At 46.9% G+C, this 16,928-nt stretch overlaps 1 protein-coding gene across 2 annotated transcripts in view; it reads right to left on the bottom strand.

Annotated features, from left to right (window-relative positions):
* Positions 1 to 16,928, bottom strand: part of DPYD (dihydropyrimidine dehydrogenase) — a 505,368-nt gene that overhangs the window by 230,056 nt on the left and 258,384 nt on the right. For both annotated transcript variants that reach the window (XM_081914137.1, XM_081914136.1), the window contains exon 13: positions 265 to 480. In XM_081914137.1, the coding sequence (XP_081770263.1) occupies positions 265 to 480 (216 nt within the window). The remainder of the gene's footprint in view (positions 1 to 264; positions 481 to 16,928) is intronic.

Here is a 16,928-nt window from a genome sequence, read left to right as displayed (position 1 = left end):
CCATTATTTCCTATGGGAACCTTTCTCATCCATGCTTTCGCCTGCCATGCTTTCTGCCTGAAACTGCTGCAGCCAATCAGCAAAAGCCAAATAAAGGAAAAACTGTCCAATCTCTCCTGTTCTCCGATTTGTCTATCACTCCCTCTCCCCATGGTTTCTGTTGGAGATGGTGGCCACCGACCAGCAACACACAAACGACACTCGGCGTCACAAAATTATTTCAAATGTGGTGGTTAGGGTGGGTTGGGAACCAGCTTTCATTACCTTGTCCAGAGAAAAGGTTTTGGTCAGTGCAAATCCCCATCCGGCTTCGAAAGCTCTGCGAATCATTGGCGAACTTGTGGTGGGAGTCGCACTGGCGAGGCCAAACGGGTTTGGGAACCGGAGTCCAGCAACTTCTATGCTGATGTCTACAGAATCCACAGGCGTGTAGAAAAGAGGAAGCTGGGGTACAGTAGGAACAGCAATACCGTATAAAGACTGTGGAAAGAAAACAATGATATCACGGAAGTTGGCTTATTCATCATCATCATCACCACCATCACCATCACCATCTATTATTTATATCATGCCCATCTGGCTGGGTTCCCCCAACCACTCTGGGCGGCTCCCAACAGAACATTAAAAACAAAATAAAAGCTCCCCTAAACTTCCCTAAACAGGGCTGCCTTAGGATGTCTTCTAAAAGTCAGATAGTTGTTTATTTCCTTGACATCTGATGGGAGGGCGTTCCACAGGGCGGGCGCCACTACCAAGAAGGCCCTCTGCCTGGTTCCCTGTAACCTCACATCTCGCAGTGAGGGAACTGCCAGGAGGCCCTCGGAGCTGGACCTCAGTGTCCAGGAAGAACGATGGGGGTGGAGATGCTCCTTCAGTATACTGGGCCGAGGCCGTTTAGGGCTTTAAAGGTGAGCACCAACACTTTGAATTGTGCTCGGAAACGTACTGGGAGCCAATGTTATTTCACCTCCATTTCACCACCCCGGCTTCCGAGAAACTAAAGTTAGTGCAATGTGGGGGTGCTCTTACATTAGTCTCAGAGTAACCCTATGAGAGAGAGTTGTCTAGCTGAGAGTAGTGAAAGATAAAACTGTCAATTTTCACTCATATACATATTTTTGCAACACAGTTTTGCTTAATATATACATACAAACAATGTTCTTTAACATAATACATTTCCGTATGTTGTTTTTTAACAAATATATACACTTTTATGCACAATTTATCTCAGCACAAGCATTTTTGTACATGTTACTTGGCCAGAGAACTGCACTGCTACATTCAGAGACACGTAAAATCCAAATGATGGCTGGGCTTTACTTTGTGTATTGTTTTAGAAAGTGTGGGTTCACCTTTAAATGTGAACTGAATGGAAATTCTAGCTGAGACACAGTGCCTGCCACTTGACAACTTTCCTTGATCAAAATGAAGGTAATCACTCACATATTTATGTGTTCATAATGTCAATAAATACACTGCAGACAATCCAGTCAAGTTATGAAAACAATGAAATGTAAGATCCCAACAAGTTCGGTCACCTACCCTCCAATATTTCTCCAATGAAAATAAGGAATTCAATAATAATAATAATAATAATTTATACCCCACACATCTGACTGGGTTGCCCCCAGCCACTCTGTGCGGCTTCCAACATATATAAAAAACATAATTAAAACATTAAATATTCAAAACTTATGTAGGGCTGTCTTCTAAAGGTTGTATAGTTACTTCTCTCATTAGTTTGGGGGTTATCTAACTTCATAACTTCCACCATTTCTCTGGTGAACATAGGGACATCTTACCATACCCTCTGATATTTCTCTGATAAAAATAGGGATGTCCTAAGGAAAAGTGGGACACGGGTGGCGCTGTGGGTAAAACCTCAGTGCCTAGGACTTGCTGATCGTAAGGTCGGCGGTTTGAATCCCCGCGGCGGGGTGAGCTCCTGTCGTTCGGTCCCAGCTCTTGCCCACCTAGCAGTTCAAAAGCACCCCTAAGTGCAAGTAGATAAATAGGGACCGCTTTATAGCGGGAAGGTAAACAGCGTTTCCGTGTGCTGCGCTGGTGCTGGCTCGCCAGCTGCAGCTTCGTTACGCTGGCCACGTGACCCGGAAGTGTCTTCAGACGGCGCCGGCTCCCGGCCTCTTGAGCGAGATGAGCGCACAACCCTAGAGTCGGACACGACTGGCCCGTACAGGCAGGGGTACCTTTACCTTTAAGGAAAAGTGGGACATTGAGGGATCAAATAAGAAACTGGGATGGCTTCTGTAAATCCGGGCCTCTCCCTGGTAAATCTGGACACTTGGAGGGTCTGTAGTCATTAACTATGATGAGAGTCCAAGCCTGAACTTGTCTGCCACTTTAAGAGGTTGGAGACACTGATTCCATAGAACGATGGGCCTTAAGCTCACTGCTGTCCTCCTCATCTTTTCCTGATTCATGAAGAAGCTGATTTGTTGCAAGCTGTGACAAACCTCTTATATGCTCCTCACACACAAAGTGGGTGTGGGAGGGGGTGAGGAAGTATGTGAGCATGCACTGTGCAAGCGACAACAAACCATAGCTTGGCATTAAGTCTGAGCATCTCCTCAGAGTATTGTGAAAGAACGATGTCAATCAATATTTGATGATCTCCTTCTACCAGTCCACAATAGAAAGTGTCCTTTCATACTGCATCATGGTGTGGTACGCTGGTTTGACATCAACTGATAGGAAGTGCCTACAGAGGGTGGTGAATACAGCACAAGATATTATGGGATGTCCCGTGAATCCACTGGACAACATTGCGGAAGAACGTTGCGTCAGGAGAGTGAGGGAAATTCTCAGGGATGATTCACACCCTGGCCAACACTTTCTTGATCTCCTGCCCTTGGGCAGAAGATATAGAAGCATGATTAGTTGCACCAACAGGGTAAAGAACAGCTTCTATCCATGGGCTGTTAGGCTGCTGAATGAAAAGATAACAACAGGGCAACTGACTTTCGGGTTTGGTGGGTGTGCGTCAGTAAACGAGGGGAATTAAGACTAAGAGAGCTGAGTAGGGGGTGCTCGTGTAATCTCATTGTATACAAGCTGTACAAGTGACAATAAAGTATTTCAATTTTTCAACAGATCTCCGAGATAGCTTGCAAACCGTGCTTTCCCCCAGACCACAGTTTCTTGCCTTCCACAGCAAGCAGGCAGAAAAGGCAGGCAAACAATATTTATCTAACAAAAACTGTCTGCTTCTTAACTGTAAATAAAACCTCAGACCCTCCAAGTGCTTTTGTTTTCCATGGACGCTCCCGGATTTACCTAAACTGCCCTAGTTTCTGATTTGATCCCAGAATGTCTCGCTTTTCCTTAGGACGTCCCCATTTAGGCCAATTTTCTGCATAACATATGGAACATTAAAAAGCCAGAGCCTGCTCCTGCAGTCACAATTCTATCCTTGAGACGCTGCTAACATGCCTGGGAGAGCTAGTTTAAGACAGCTAGTCCCTGTTTGCTCCCCTATCTACATCTTGCTCATTGTTCTCCCAAGGACACTACATGGTGTGATGAGTTAATGTACTCGCCTCCTACATCTCTCTAAAAAATGAAACACTCCATCGGCATCCTTTTTTAAATTCGTCGGTACATTCCAGCTTTTGTAAGAAAATTCCTCTACATCTCCGCACCTTACTGACCTGCACTCCATTTCAATCTTACCCCTCCCCCCAAAAAAATAAGATTTCTATTCTTCCTCCCTTGTAGTTTCACTGCCTCTCCCTCCTCTATTATTTATTATTTAATTCTGTAATTACATTATTTACAGTCAGTCAGGGATGCATTTTGTATGAAAGTCACTATTCAAATTAAAATTGTATCGCACTGCAGTACATTATGCCCTGGCTCTGGATTCTTCAAGCGACTCAACAGCGTTTTCTAAAGAGATGCACTTATTCACCTTACTGAAACACAATAAGGAAACTTAAGGATGTGAATTAATACCAATTTCTCTTCCCCCATCCCACCTCCCAAATAACTTGTACTCAAATTATCTCTGAAATGTTTGAATGTTGCATTGAGGCAAAGCTACATAAAAGATAAACTCCTGGCAAACCAAATGTAAAAGCTCAAATATTATTCTTTTACTGAGAAAGAAAGAAGATTTTTTATGCAGCATTAGACCAAGGGAGTGCTCTTAAAGCTATACTGAAGTGAATGGAAGCTTCTGTGAACCGTCAATGAATCCGGTCCCTCTGTTATTAAGTGCCCAAGTGCCTTTCAACTTAACAGGGATAAAATACAGGCAGGAGGAACTGTGAAGAGGAGGGAAATGGAGCTAGGACTTAATTTATTCACTTCCTGTTTGTGAACTCCACAAAAGATATAATGCTAAGGAAACGAAAAGAAGGGATATTGCAAATGCAGTTCCAGCTCACCCAAATGGGGTGATGCCTACAGTGTGAACAGAAATAACTGGGATCAAGAACAAATTAGTTCATAGACACCAGGGCCTAAGTGAGGGCACCAGAAGCTGCATAATACACAAGGAGAGAAGAGGAAAAGAGGGGAAGTGACGAAGTGACGAAGTGTCAAGTCACAGCCAGGGAGAAGGACAAAAGGGAAGAGATAGAGTCAAAGGTATCCTCAGGCTTCCGTTAAGAGCAGGCAATGCTGTTTATTAGGGAGGTGAATAATCAGGTGAATTGGGTCATAATCTCACACCCCCAAGTTGGATCCTGCTGATAACAAAATGTCTCAAGCTCCAGAGTTGCTCTGTTGCCTCCAGTTTTCAAAAATGTTCCACACACAACATTTGCCTTTCTTTTCTAAGGTGGAATCTAAATACATATTAAAAAAAAAAACCCCGCTGTGAAAATACTTTTTAAAAAACACGTTTTGAAAAATACATTGAATTTGGTATAGCTCACTCTCGCCATCTAGTGTCACATTTGTATATTGCACTATACAACACATTTAAATCGTTTTATATGCAGCTGTATAGCTGAGTCCTAAGTAACAAAATCATTCCTAGTGGGGAAATGGCCAGAACTTGAGAGTAGAGGGGATGGAAAAGGGAGAATAAATCTTTTCATTTGACAGACAGGAACAGCTTTAAAAAGATAAAGGGACCCCTGACCATTAGGTCCAGTCGTGGCCAACTCTGGGGTTGCAGCGCTCATCTCGCTTTATTGGCCGAGGGAGCCAGCGTACAGCTTCTGAGTCATGTGGCCAGCATGTCTAAGTCACTTCTGGCGAACCAGAGCAGCGCATGGAAATGCCATATACCTTCCCGCTGGAGTGGTACCTATTTATCTACTTGCACTTTGACGTGCTTTCAAACTGCTAGGTTGGCAGGAGCAGGGACCGAGCAACGGGAGCTCACCCCATTGCAGGATTCGAACCACTGACCTTCTGATCGGCAAGTCCTAGGCTCTGTGGTTTAACCCACGGCGCCACCCAAGGAACAGCTTTAATCAGGGCTAAATGTGTATGTATTTATGGCTGCTCCCGTCTAAAGCTTTGGTCTTAGCTTTTACTGAGATGCTGTATTGCATGGATGTAGAACATATGGCCTTGCAGTTGGGAGATGGACTCCAACTCCCATCAGCCCCAGCTAGCAACATCTGGAGGGTGCTTCCTTACACACAAATTGTTGGTAGCAGTTTTCAGTAACAGCCTATAGCTTCTATACTGCGCTATGGAGAAATAACCCAAATGACACATCATTAACTAATGTGAAATTGACAGGCTGGACGGGTTGCCATCTCGTGTATTCAAGAGCATGCCAATCTGCTTCACAAATATATTTTTAATTTCAAGATGGAGAGGCTACAACAGTGAGAACAACACAGAGGAATGTCTTCATGTAGATGAGAAAGGCAGAGAGCGCACTATGCTAGCCCTGGAAAAAAGCAACAACCCAGGGATTCCTTGACCTGCCTCTAAATTACAACTGTCCCCAAATAACGCCCCAACAACTAAAATTGCATGTGGTCCCAGTACTGCCAAAGCAATGGCCAAATTATAGTAATTGCTGCCACAGCAACCAGATTTTACTGAGACCGCACACCCAAATAAATGCCTCGTGGCTACCCATTCATCTAGCAGCTGGAAAGATGACACTTGACATTTGGAAACTTTCCTGTGAAGATTGCTGCAAGGCTTTTCCCATTAGCTTCATGGTGAGATAGTAAGGTCGAATAAGCTCCCTCAAAACCTGCAAAGGGTAACAGAAACAACTCTAACATTAAGCCCGCTTGATCTAAAATTCCAATTGACAAGCTACGAATTGTCAGATTTCCTCCAATGCCTTTAGTTATATTCCGGGGAAACGTGTGTTTTATTGTGCGGATCCGTGCCCAACAAGGCATACGTGGAAGAAAAAGCGACACACTTAGAAATCAAAGGGCCGATTCACATTCCGCTACTCAGAGGCATTTGCCATTGTGAGCATCATAAAGGGTGATGGGGAAGATGCCTTGAAAAAGCTCTGAAGGCAAATGATAACAGTTCCATGACGGAAGCTGAGGTCAGGACTTGTAATCTGAATGGGAGATTTCCTGGGCACTCTGAGCTCCCCAGAGGAAGGGTGGCGTGCTAATGTACTGTAGAAGAGTTTATACATGCAGAGAAAGAGGACAAGAAAGGTGTGCTTTCTTGGCATGCTGTTTAATTAATTTCAGTGTGCTGTTTAATTTGGGTGTGTTTTGTCCTGCATCTACAGCTGGTTAAGCATGTGAGAATGAGTCAGCAAGCATGTGAGAACAACTCAGCACAATCTACAATACAAATGCTGCTGTGTTTAAGGCAAGTTTGCTCTTGGTCCCTGTCCTTGGCCAGAGCATAGTCTGTATGCTGTAAGGAGGCTGTATCTACAACTGTATGTACAGTGGTACCTCTGGTTACATACGCTTCAGGTTACATACGCTTCAGGTTACAGACTCCGCTAACCCAGAAATAGTACCTTGGATTAAGAACTTTGCTTCAGGATGAGAACAGAAATCACGTGGCGGCGGCAGGAGGCCCAATTAGCTAAAGTGGTGCTTCAGGTTAAGAACAGTTTCAGGTTAAGAACGGACCTCCGGAACGAATTAAGTACTTAACCCAAGGTACCACTGTAACTGAAACTGCATTATACTGAGAGTAAAGGAACTGACCCTTCTGAGAACTGCTTGGTGGTTCTCTGTTCTTTTGGCACACCCCGCTGGCATTAGAATGGGCAATCTGTATATGGGGCTGATATATAAAATGAGGAAGAATGCCTGATGGACACATACTAGGCAACAATATCCAATGGTTCTTCAGTGCATGTCTGTGCAAGTCTTGTTTTTATGACATTCACTAGGACAACTGTACGTACACACGACAGAAATGACTGCCAAGTACAGTATAAATCAGCCCACAGTTGTCTATTATTCTCTGTGCTAGCAAAGAATATAAGCACCATTTTGCCCTTCTTCCAATGCACATATAGGCATCCTCTGAAATGGCAGGAACATCCATGCTGGGAAGGGCTCCACATCCACATCAGTGTATGTGTGTGTGTGTGTGTGTGTGTGTGTGTGCGCATGCCAGAATCCCCCAACAATTCCAGACAATTGGGCAGTCCCTGGTCATACAAAGCCCATGGCTCTCATTGGAGTCCCTTGGGATTTGGGGTTAAGCAACAGTTTACTAGTAGCGCCTTGGTATACATACATGTGTCTGGAGGCAGGAGAGATTAAACCTACGAAGAACCACAAGATGTGCCGCCAATCAGATGAACACAACACAGATGAACACCCAAAAGCCATGCCATCATGGATATCAGCGCTACAAAAACCCTCAGACATGTTGACAAGGTAATATTCACACCAAAGTTACAAGATGGTCTGATAATACAGATCATCTCCATATGGGAGAGAATACTATAGCAAAGGGATAGTCAACAGGAGAGGATAGTAGCTTGCAGAGCGCCACTTTGCTGTGCTTGTGATTAAGATGAGAGATGTACTAGACACTTCTGCCAGGGCTGTTGGTCTGGACACCAGCTGAAGAAAGAGCAAGGCAGCCAAGCAGGTACTGTATATATGGAGAGGGAATCAGAGCTGAGACTGAAATTGACCATGAAAAGTTTGTTTGGACTTAGGAGCCAGCCAGGTAGAGGAAGCCTCTTGGCCCCATGAATGCTCTTGAGTTCCTAGTTGCAATTTTAGCCTTTGACTGTCTCCAGTGAAAGTACAGAAGTGGTAGAGAACAACAGCTCCTTCTTGCAGGAAGCTGGTCACCGTAGCATAGAGAATGATATAGTAAAGGTAAAGGGACCCCTGACCTTTAGGTCCAGTCGTGACTGGGGTTGCGGTGCTCATCTCGCTTTATTGGCCGAGGGAGCCAGCGTACAGCTTCCGGGTCATGTGGCCGGCATGACTAAGCCGCTTCTGGCAAACCAGAGCAGCGCACGGAAACACCATTTAGCTACCCGCCGGAGTGGTACCTATTTATCTACCTGCACTTTGGCATGCTTTCGAACTGCTACGTTGGCAGGAGCAGGGACCAAGCACCGGGAGCTCACCCCGTCATGGGGATTTGAACCGCCAACCCTCTAATCAGCAAGTCCTAGGCTCTGTGGTTTAACCCACAGCACCACCCACGTCGCTAGAGAATGACATAGTAAAGGTAAAGGGACCCCTGACCATTAGGTCCAGCCGTGACCGACTCTGGGGTTGCGGCACTCATCTCGCTTTATTGGCTGAGGGAGCCAGTGTACAGCTTCCGGGTCATGTGGCCAGAATGACTAAGCCGCTTCTGGCAAACCAGAGCAGTGCACGGAAACGCCGTTTACCTTCCCGCTGGAGCGGTACCTATTTATCTACTTGCACTTTGACGTGCTTTCGAACTGCTAGGTTGGCAGGAGCAGGGACCGAGCAACGGGAGCTCACCCCATCGCAGGGATTCGAACAGCCAACCTTCTGATCGGCAAGTCCTAGGCTCTGTGGTTTAACCCACAGCACCACCCATGTCCTTAGAGAATGACATACTTGGATCTAAAATCCCTGGTTTGTGATATTGGAACCTTACTACTTCCTGGCTCTGAGTTGCTGCACTGCACTAACAACTCAGCAACAACATGCACCTGCCTGCCATTGCACTCTTTTTCCTGATAAATGCTCTACTGCAATAACTGCCACATTGCAATGACTGGAAGATGTCCCTTTTTTCCTCAATACCTGCAAAAAAATGACACACCAAACACCTAACTACTTCCTGCCCCCTAATAATAATAATAATAATAATAATAATAATAATAATGTTTCTATTATTTGGACTGCGACTCAGTAGAAATCTATTGGCATCTCACTTTATAGAATGTGGAATATTCGGAGACTTTTTTCCAAAAGCTACAATTTGAGGCAAATTCCACCATTTATATAACAATGTACCTATGTTAACAGAAAAGAGCTGGCAGCATTTATAGCACTTATTTCACTCTCCCTTAAAAAACAACAACAAAAAACCCCTTTCCTTTAAAGTCCCTGGGTTGAAGTACTGCAGAAGCTATTATAAGGATTTTTTTTCCCTTGCAAAAAAAATCTTACCCACAGACTGACATACAGCCAATTGGGTCTAATTCAGCGTAAGTATTTTGCCTCAAAGCACTCAGTGCAATCCCCACAGAAATTCATGGAGCTGGAGCCAGTGAAGAAATTTAAAGATCATGATCTAGATGCTGCAAATTACCTCGTGAGTGATAACCAAGTCGGTATCATCCTAAACATTTTAACAAAATAACACTGCTGGCTTCTTGCTGCAACCTCAGATCCAGCTCCTTATACAGTACTAGCATTGAATATAAATGGGATTCCCTTTCCTGATTCCCTTTACTCTCCATCCCACAGTTTTAACTATGCAGAACTGGTGAGTTCCGGTCTATTCCAGAGGCCACAATTTTGCTGGGTTGCCATTTGGCTCAAATAAAATGTAATTCTCTCTCTTGAGAATTTAGGAACATTGAGTATTCAGGTTAAGGGGGTAAAAAACCCCTGGAAGGAATAGTTTTCCCATCCTGAATAACCATTTCTGAATCACAGCACCACCATTTGGTCTATGACAAAGGCTTGATGGAGCCAGGAAAACATGGAAACTGTCCCCAAAGAAAGTGTTTCCATAGTTCACAGGAAGCATCACATTGCATTTCCTTATTTGAACCCTACTTGCTTTAGCTGCAGCAGATTAACATGGCTCTCCTCTGAAAATAATGAAGCAATCCTCAGTAAATCAGAGATGTGGTACCCGTGGACCACCACGTTGTCCAGGTTGGCATAGTCAGTGATGAGGGATGATGCGAGTTGTAGTCCAACCAACACCTGGAGGGCCACAGCCTCCCCCTCACTGCTTTAAATATTCTTTTCTACCACTCCCTGAAAGCGATTCCCATGCCACTGTTGTAGAATGGGCACATAAAAAATGAATGTGCTGCCACAATGCGTGTGTATGTACTGCTTCATCACATCCCACATAAATTCTCTTGACTGACACCAAAGTGTGGTTTTCATTCTGTTTCAAATGGCTCTGGAAAAGAAATCTCTAACAAAAAGGAGTATCTGAAATTTTCTATTACAGTAATGGGCGTTTGGGAAGGAAATGGTTGTACCCATTCCCCTCACCCCTCAGAGGACCAGTTTTTAGGTTAGAAGGAGAGGGAAGTGATAGCATGTGCCATTGCATTAGTTTAAAAGACAAGGTCTGCTTCCAAACAAAGCAAAACCACAAATCTTATGGAAAATACAGCACGTTTCGCTACATGAACCAGCTATGTAGTTTTAGGAGCCATGGTGTCAGGGAACTGACATCTAAAGCGCAGGAGGCGCAAAGGCTCACTGAGGGTGAGAGAGCAGTAGCAGCGGAAGAGGGAACCAGTAGAGGGCGAGCAAGAACTCCAAGGGAAAGTGAGTCGGAGGGATGGCTCAGAGACGCTTCAAGCGAAACCAGTGGGGAGGTCTCAGGACCTCCTATAGGGACACCCACACCTCGACGGAAACTGTCACGCCGAGAGGCCAGACGACGTGTTTCCGTTAAGGAGCTTTTATGTTGGAAACGTTTCCGAAAGCAGCCACTTTCGGATTCTACTAGTGATTGACGCAGCCATGCTGGAGGGGCTCCGTCACAGGCAGAGGTTTGAAAGCCTGATCAAACTCTGAGGGACTTGCATTTTACGCACAAGCAGCTCATCGTCCCATCACAGCAATCCGAAAGTCTCCGAAAGCCAGCTTGTGCAGGGAGAAGCATCATGAGCAATCCAGCCGGAACCGGGGAAGCAGGAGCAGCTGGAGGAGGTCCAAGCCTGGAAGAAAGGTACAGGGCGTTGGAGATCCAGTTGGCGCTGCAAACGGCGAGGCTTGAGGAGAGGAGGGCTCAGGATGCAGAAAAGGGAAAGGAGAAAACCACCCCGCTCGCCAGAAAGGTGCCAGGATTGGTGCAGAAATTCGGGGGGGATCCCAGGAACTATCATGCCTTTAGAACAGAGATGCAATACGCTCTAAACTTGCAGTTTGATGACTTCCCCGATGAGGAATCACGAGTGGCGTATGTGATTGGCCATCTCGAATCCGGGGCGAAAGATTGGGTTAGACCCCTGATGGCAGCGAATAATGAGATCTTAAAGGACACGAGGAAGTTTTTTCGTGCCATGGACCTGATGTTTTCCAGCGATATTGAGCAGGGGGTGGTGCGAAGGCAGTTAATGGCTTGCCAGCAAGGAAGCAGATCTGTCCGTGAGTACTGGACTGAATTTACCATGTTGATTCACAAATTGGGGTGGGACCTATCGGCGGAGCCCATCCAAATGCTTTTCGAAGAGGGGCTTTCTTCAACCGTCAAAGATGAGCTTTCCCGGGGCCCCAGGGCGGAGTCTATGGACCAGTTAACCAAATCTGCGCTGGCCATAGGAGCGCGCCAGGAGGCGAGGGCTATGGAAAAGCGGGAAGGGAAAGGAGACCGTTGGAGGGAGTTCCGCATTCCAGACATTCCAGAGCCACCTTTCCCGCCGGCAGAGCCGATGGAAGTTGGAACAGCGCGGGCGCGCGCAGTTTCAAATCCCAGTGAAGGGCGGAAAAAGGAGGGAAAGAGCGCCAAGAGATGTTATCTCTGCCAACAGCCAGGGCACTTTGCCAGAGTTTGCCCACAAAGAAAGGAATGGCAAGGGATGGCAGGAGCTGTTGGGGGAAAGGAAGAGGAAGGCAAGGAGCAAGTAAAAGCCAACGCCTGGCTGCCACCGTTGGGGCACAGCAGCCAGGCCAAAGAGCAATGAAAGTGCCCATGCCAGAACCCCCCAGACCCGCTTTAGTGATAGAGGTGTTACTAGAACTGCCAAACGGACACCCACTAAAGGTCAAGGCGCTTTTGGATTCAGGCAGCTCCTGTAATTTCATGAGTAAGGAGTTTGCAGCTGAGCACCAGATACAGACTATCCCTTTAAGTAACCCCTTGCAGGTGACTACGATTGACGGCAGAGAGCTGTTGGGGGGAGAAGTTAGCCAACAGACTGTCCCGATGATAATGAGAGTGGCAAGGCACACCGAACAGATAGCGTTTAATGTGGCCATCCTGGGAGGAGCGCCCATCATTTTGGGGATGAGCTGGCTGGTGCTACACGATCCGCTAGTGGGCTGGCATCAGAGGGTGGTCTCCTTTGGGTCAGCGCATTGCCTAGAACACTGCAAGGAGGGGAATGTTTCGGGAGGAGACAGAGTCACCCTAGCGGGGATGGAAGTGATGGACAAAGGGAAGGTGCCCCCGCAATACGCAGATCTGAGCAACGTATTCAGCGAAAGGGAAGCAGACAAACTGCCACCGCATAGACCCTTTGACTGTCAAATCAACCTACTCCCAGGGGCCCAACTCCCAGTAGGCAAGCTGTACGCCATGTCAGACAGGGAGATGCAGGAGCTGAGGGAGTTCATTGACAAAAACTTGAAGCGAGGTTTCATCAGAGAGTCCCGAGCGGTGGGGGGCAGCCCAGTGTTCTTTGTGGACAAAAAGAACACAGACAAACCGAGACTGGTGTGTGACTTCAGGGCCCTCAATGCAGTGTCGGAGCCCCTGGCTTTCCCTATGCCCCGAATTGATGACATTTTGACCAGAGTAAGGAAGGGAAAGATTTTTACAAAACTGGACCTGCGGGGGGCGTACAATCTGATACGCATAAGGAAGGGAGATGAATGGAAGACCACCATGTTTACCCCGTTGGGAGCCTTTGAATACCTCGTTATGCCCTTCGGTCTACAAGGGGGCTCCGCGTGTTTTCAAGCTTGTATAAACCACGTTCTGGGACCTTTGCTCTACAAGAATTGTGTGGCCTTTTTAGACGACGTGTTGGTGTATTCGGAAAATGAGGAACAGCATGTGAGGGACGTTCGAGAAGTGTTGGGCAGGCTGCAAGCCAACCAGCTGTGGGTGAAACTGGAGAAGTGCCAGTTTCATACCAAGGAGGTGGAATTCCTGGGGTACCGCTTGTCAGACAAGGGATTGGCCATGGATCCAGGCAAGGTCCAAGCGGTACTGGAATGGAAGACACCGAAGACCAAGAAGGACGTGCAAAGATTCTTGGGATTTGGGAACTTTTATCGGAAGTTCATCAAGAACTTTGCCCACTTGACGGCGCCCATCACCGACTGTCTCAGCAGCAAGAAGAAATTTGTTTGGACGGCAGAGGCGGATCGAGCCTTTGAAGAACTGAAAAGGGCTTTCGCCTCGGAAGAACAACTTCTGCATGTGGATTTACGAAAACCCATGAGAGTGGAAACAGATGCATCCGACCGGGCGGTAGGGGCGGTCCTTCTTCAACCGGGGAGGAGTGCGTCGGAGTGGAGACCGTGTGCCTTCTTCTCGCGGAAGCTGAATAAGTCCGAGAGGAATTACACGGTGTATGACAGGGAACTACTTGCCATTCACGAAGCATTCCGGAGGTGGAGACATTTATTAATTGGGGCACAACACAAGGTGCAAGTGTGCACCGACCACAAAAATTTAGAGTATTGGAGAACAGCTCGAGTGCTCAACCAACGACAAGTGAGATGGGCACAGGAATTCTCCAAATTTAACTTTGAGATTTGTTATGTGCCAGGCCCAGAAAACGTCAGGGCGGACGCGCTCTCACGCAAACCAGAATATTGGGAAGGGGAGGGGGTGATCGAAGAGAGACATGTCATCCCGGAGGACCGCTGGGTGTGTGGGGCGGCGATGGTGGGGCAACGAGAACTGGTGGAGGAAACGGAAAATGATGAATATGCCCAGGATAAGCTCAGAGGTCTCAGGGGGGAGGGCGAGAGCCCCGGAGGTTTTGAGGAAAGAAATGGGGCATTGTATTACAAAGGGGCACTGTATATACCCGAAGGTGAATTGAGGGGGAGAGTACTCAAGCAGTTGCATGATAGCCCCACGGCGGGACATTTTGGGCAACACAAGACCATGTGGTTGGTTACCAGGGAATTTTGGTGGCCTAAGGTGAGGGAAGATGTAAGGGAGTATGTAAGAGGGTGTGACCAATGTCAGCGAGCCAAAGGGGAAAGAAGGGCGCCGGCAGGGTTATTAGAACCTTTACCCACACCAGAACGGCCTTGGGAAGCGATATCAATAGATTTTATGACGGATCTGCCAAGGTCCAAGGGGAAAACAGCCATCATGGTAGTAGTAGACCTGTTAACTAAGATGTGCCACTTTGTAGCATGCTCACATGCAGTCACAGCGGAAGAAACGGCGAAGTTGTTTGTGGAACATATCTTTAGGTTGCACGGGGCTCCCTCGAGGGTGATCTCAGATCGAGGCAAACAATTTACTTCCAGGTTCTGGAGGAAGCTCATGAGCTTGTTACACGTGGAAGTCAATTTTTCAACTGCCCGGCACCCTGAAACCAACGGGCAGGCGGAAAGGGCAAATGGCATTCTTCAACAATATCTTAGGTGTTATGTCAATGACAGAGAGAACGATTGGGTCGAAAAGTTGGCGTTGGCAGAATTTGCCTACAATAATGCGGAGAATGTGTCCACAGGGATGAGTCCCTTTTTGGCTAATTACGGGTGTCACCCCAGGGCATTTCCAGGGGAAGGAGGGGAGAGATGGAGCGTCCCAGCGGCTGAACATTTTGTAGAAGAGATGGAAGCCATCCATCAGCAGCTCCAGCTCAACTTAGAAAGGGCTAAGGCACAATATAAGAAGCAGGCAGACAAGAACAGAAGGGAAGGTGAAACCATAAGGGTGGGGGATCAAGTGTGGTTGTCAACCCAAGGGTTGCCGTTCAAAGGGGGTTGTAAGAAACTGAGGCCCAGAAGATTGGGACCCTTTGAGGTGATTCAGCAGGTCAACCCGGTAGCTTTCAAACTCCGATTACCCAATCACATGAAATTGCACCCAGTGTTCCACAGGTCGTTACTGTCACCATACAGGGGAGGAGGTGAAGGGGAGCACGTCAGGGGACCAGCCTTGGAAGAGAGGGAACGCCGCAACCATGTAGCGGAAATCCTCGATTCCAGGTGGAAGGGAAATCAGGTGGAGTATTTAGTGGCGTGGGAAGGGGAACCGGAGTCAGAAAACACCTGGGTAAGTGCGCAGGAAGTCAATGACGAGGTTTTAACAGAAACGTTCCATCAAAGGTTCCCGAGGAAACCTCAGCCGATAGCAAGGTTTAGGAGGGAGTATTTCGGCACCACCGATGAGGAAGAGGAAATGGAAGGGTTCGCGGAGTCGGAGTTGGAAGAGGGAGTGGACTCTGATGACGAAGAGTACCTAGAGAGTAGGAACAGCAACAAGTGGAAGGAAGTGTTCGCGACGTCGGAAGATGAGGGAGGTTCTTTCAAGGGTTTTACCTCCTCACCGCCAGTAGGAGAGGAGACGGGAGGGGGTGAAGGGGGCCCTGGAGGGGAGGTGGATGTCAGGGAACTGACATCTAAAGCGCCGGAGGCGCAAAGGCTCACTGAGGGTGAGAGAGCAGTAGCAGCGGAAGAGGGAACCAGTAGAGGGCGAGCAAGAACTCCAAGGGAAAGTGAGTCGGAGGGATGGCTCAGAGACGCTTCAAGCGAAACCAGTGGGGAGGTCTCAGGACCTCCTATAGGGACACCCACACCTCGACGGAAACTGTCACGCCGAGAGGCCAGACGACGTGTTTCCGTTAAGGAGCTTTTATGTTGGAAACGTTTCCGAAAGCAGCCACTTTCGGATTCTACTAGTGATTGACGCAGCCATGCTGGAGGGGCTCCGTCACAGGCAGAGGTTTGAAAGCCTGATCAAACTCTGAGGGACTTGCATTTTACGCACAAGCAGCTCATCGTCCCATCACACATGGCAAGTAAACAATCATTTGGAAAATAGCCACTCTTCAGTACAGAAAAAAATATAATTGGTGAAAGGCTAGGGAGTGGTGTTCTTTATGCTAATCAATCCACATACAGTGGTACCTTGGTTCTCAAACGTCTTGGTACTCAAACAACTTGGAACCCAAACACTGCAAAGTAAGTGTTCCGGTTTGTGAACTGTTTTCGAAACATGCTCCGTTTTGAGTGCTACGCTTCTGATTTGAGTGCCGCACTTCCGTTTTGAGTGTTACGCTGAGGTCTGTCTGTTTTTGCTATTTATTTTGTGTTTTTGTGGCTTTTTTGTTTTGTTTTTGTGACTGTGTGGAACTCAGTTCAGCTACTGATTGATTGTATCACTGCAGTACATTGTTTATTGCTTTCAATTTATGGATCAATGGTCTCGTTAGATAGTAAAAGTCTTGTTAAATTGCTGTTTTAGGGATTGTTTTCAGAAGTCCAGAATGGATTAATCCATTTTGCATTACTTTCTATGGGAAAGCGCACCTTGGTTTTGGAATACTTTGGTTTTGGAATGGACTTCTGGAACAGATTAAGTTTGAGAACCAAGGTACCACTGGATATGAAAATGCCTCAGATTTCTCTAACAAATGCCTGTAGTTCTATAAAGTGACC

This window comes from Podarcis melisellensis (genome assembly GCF_964234715.1).
Source record: "Podarcis melisellensis genome assembly, chromosome: 6".
Lineage (NCBI taxonomy): Eukaryota > Metazoa > Chordata > Lepidosauria > Squamata > Lacertidae > Podarcis > Podarcis melisellensis.
Note: the sequence above shows the minus strand (reverse complement) of the source record. Positions and strands in the feature narration are given on the sequence as shown.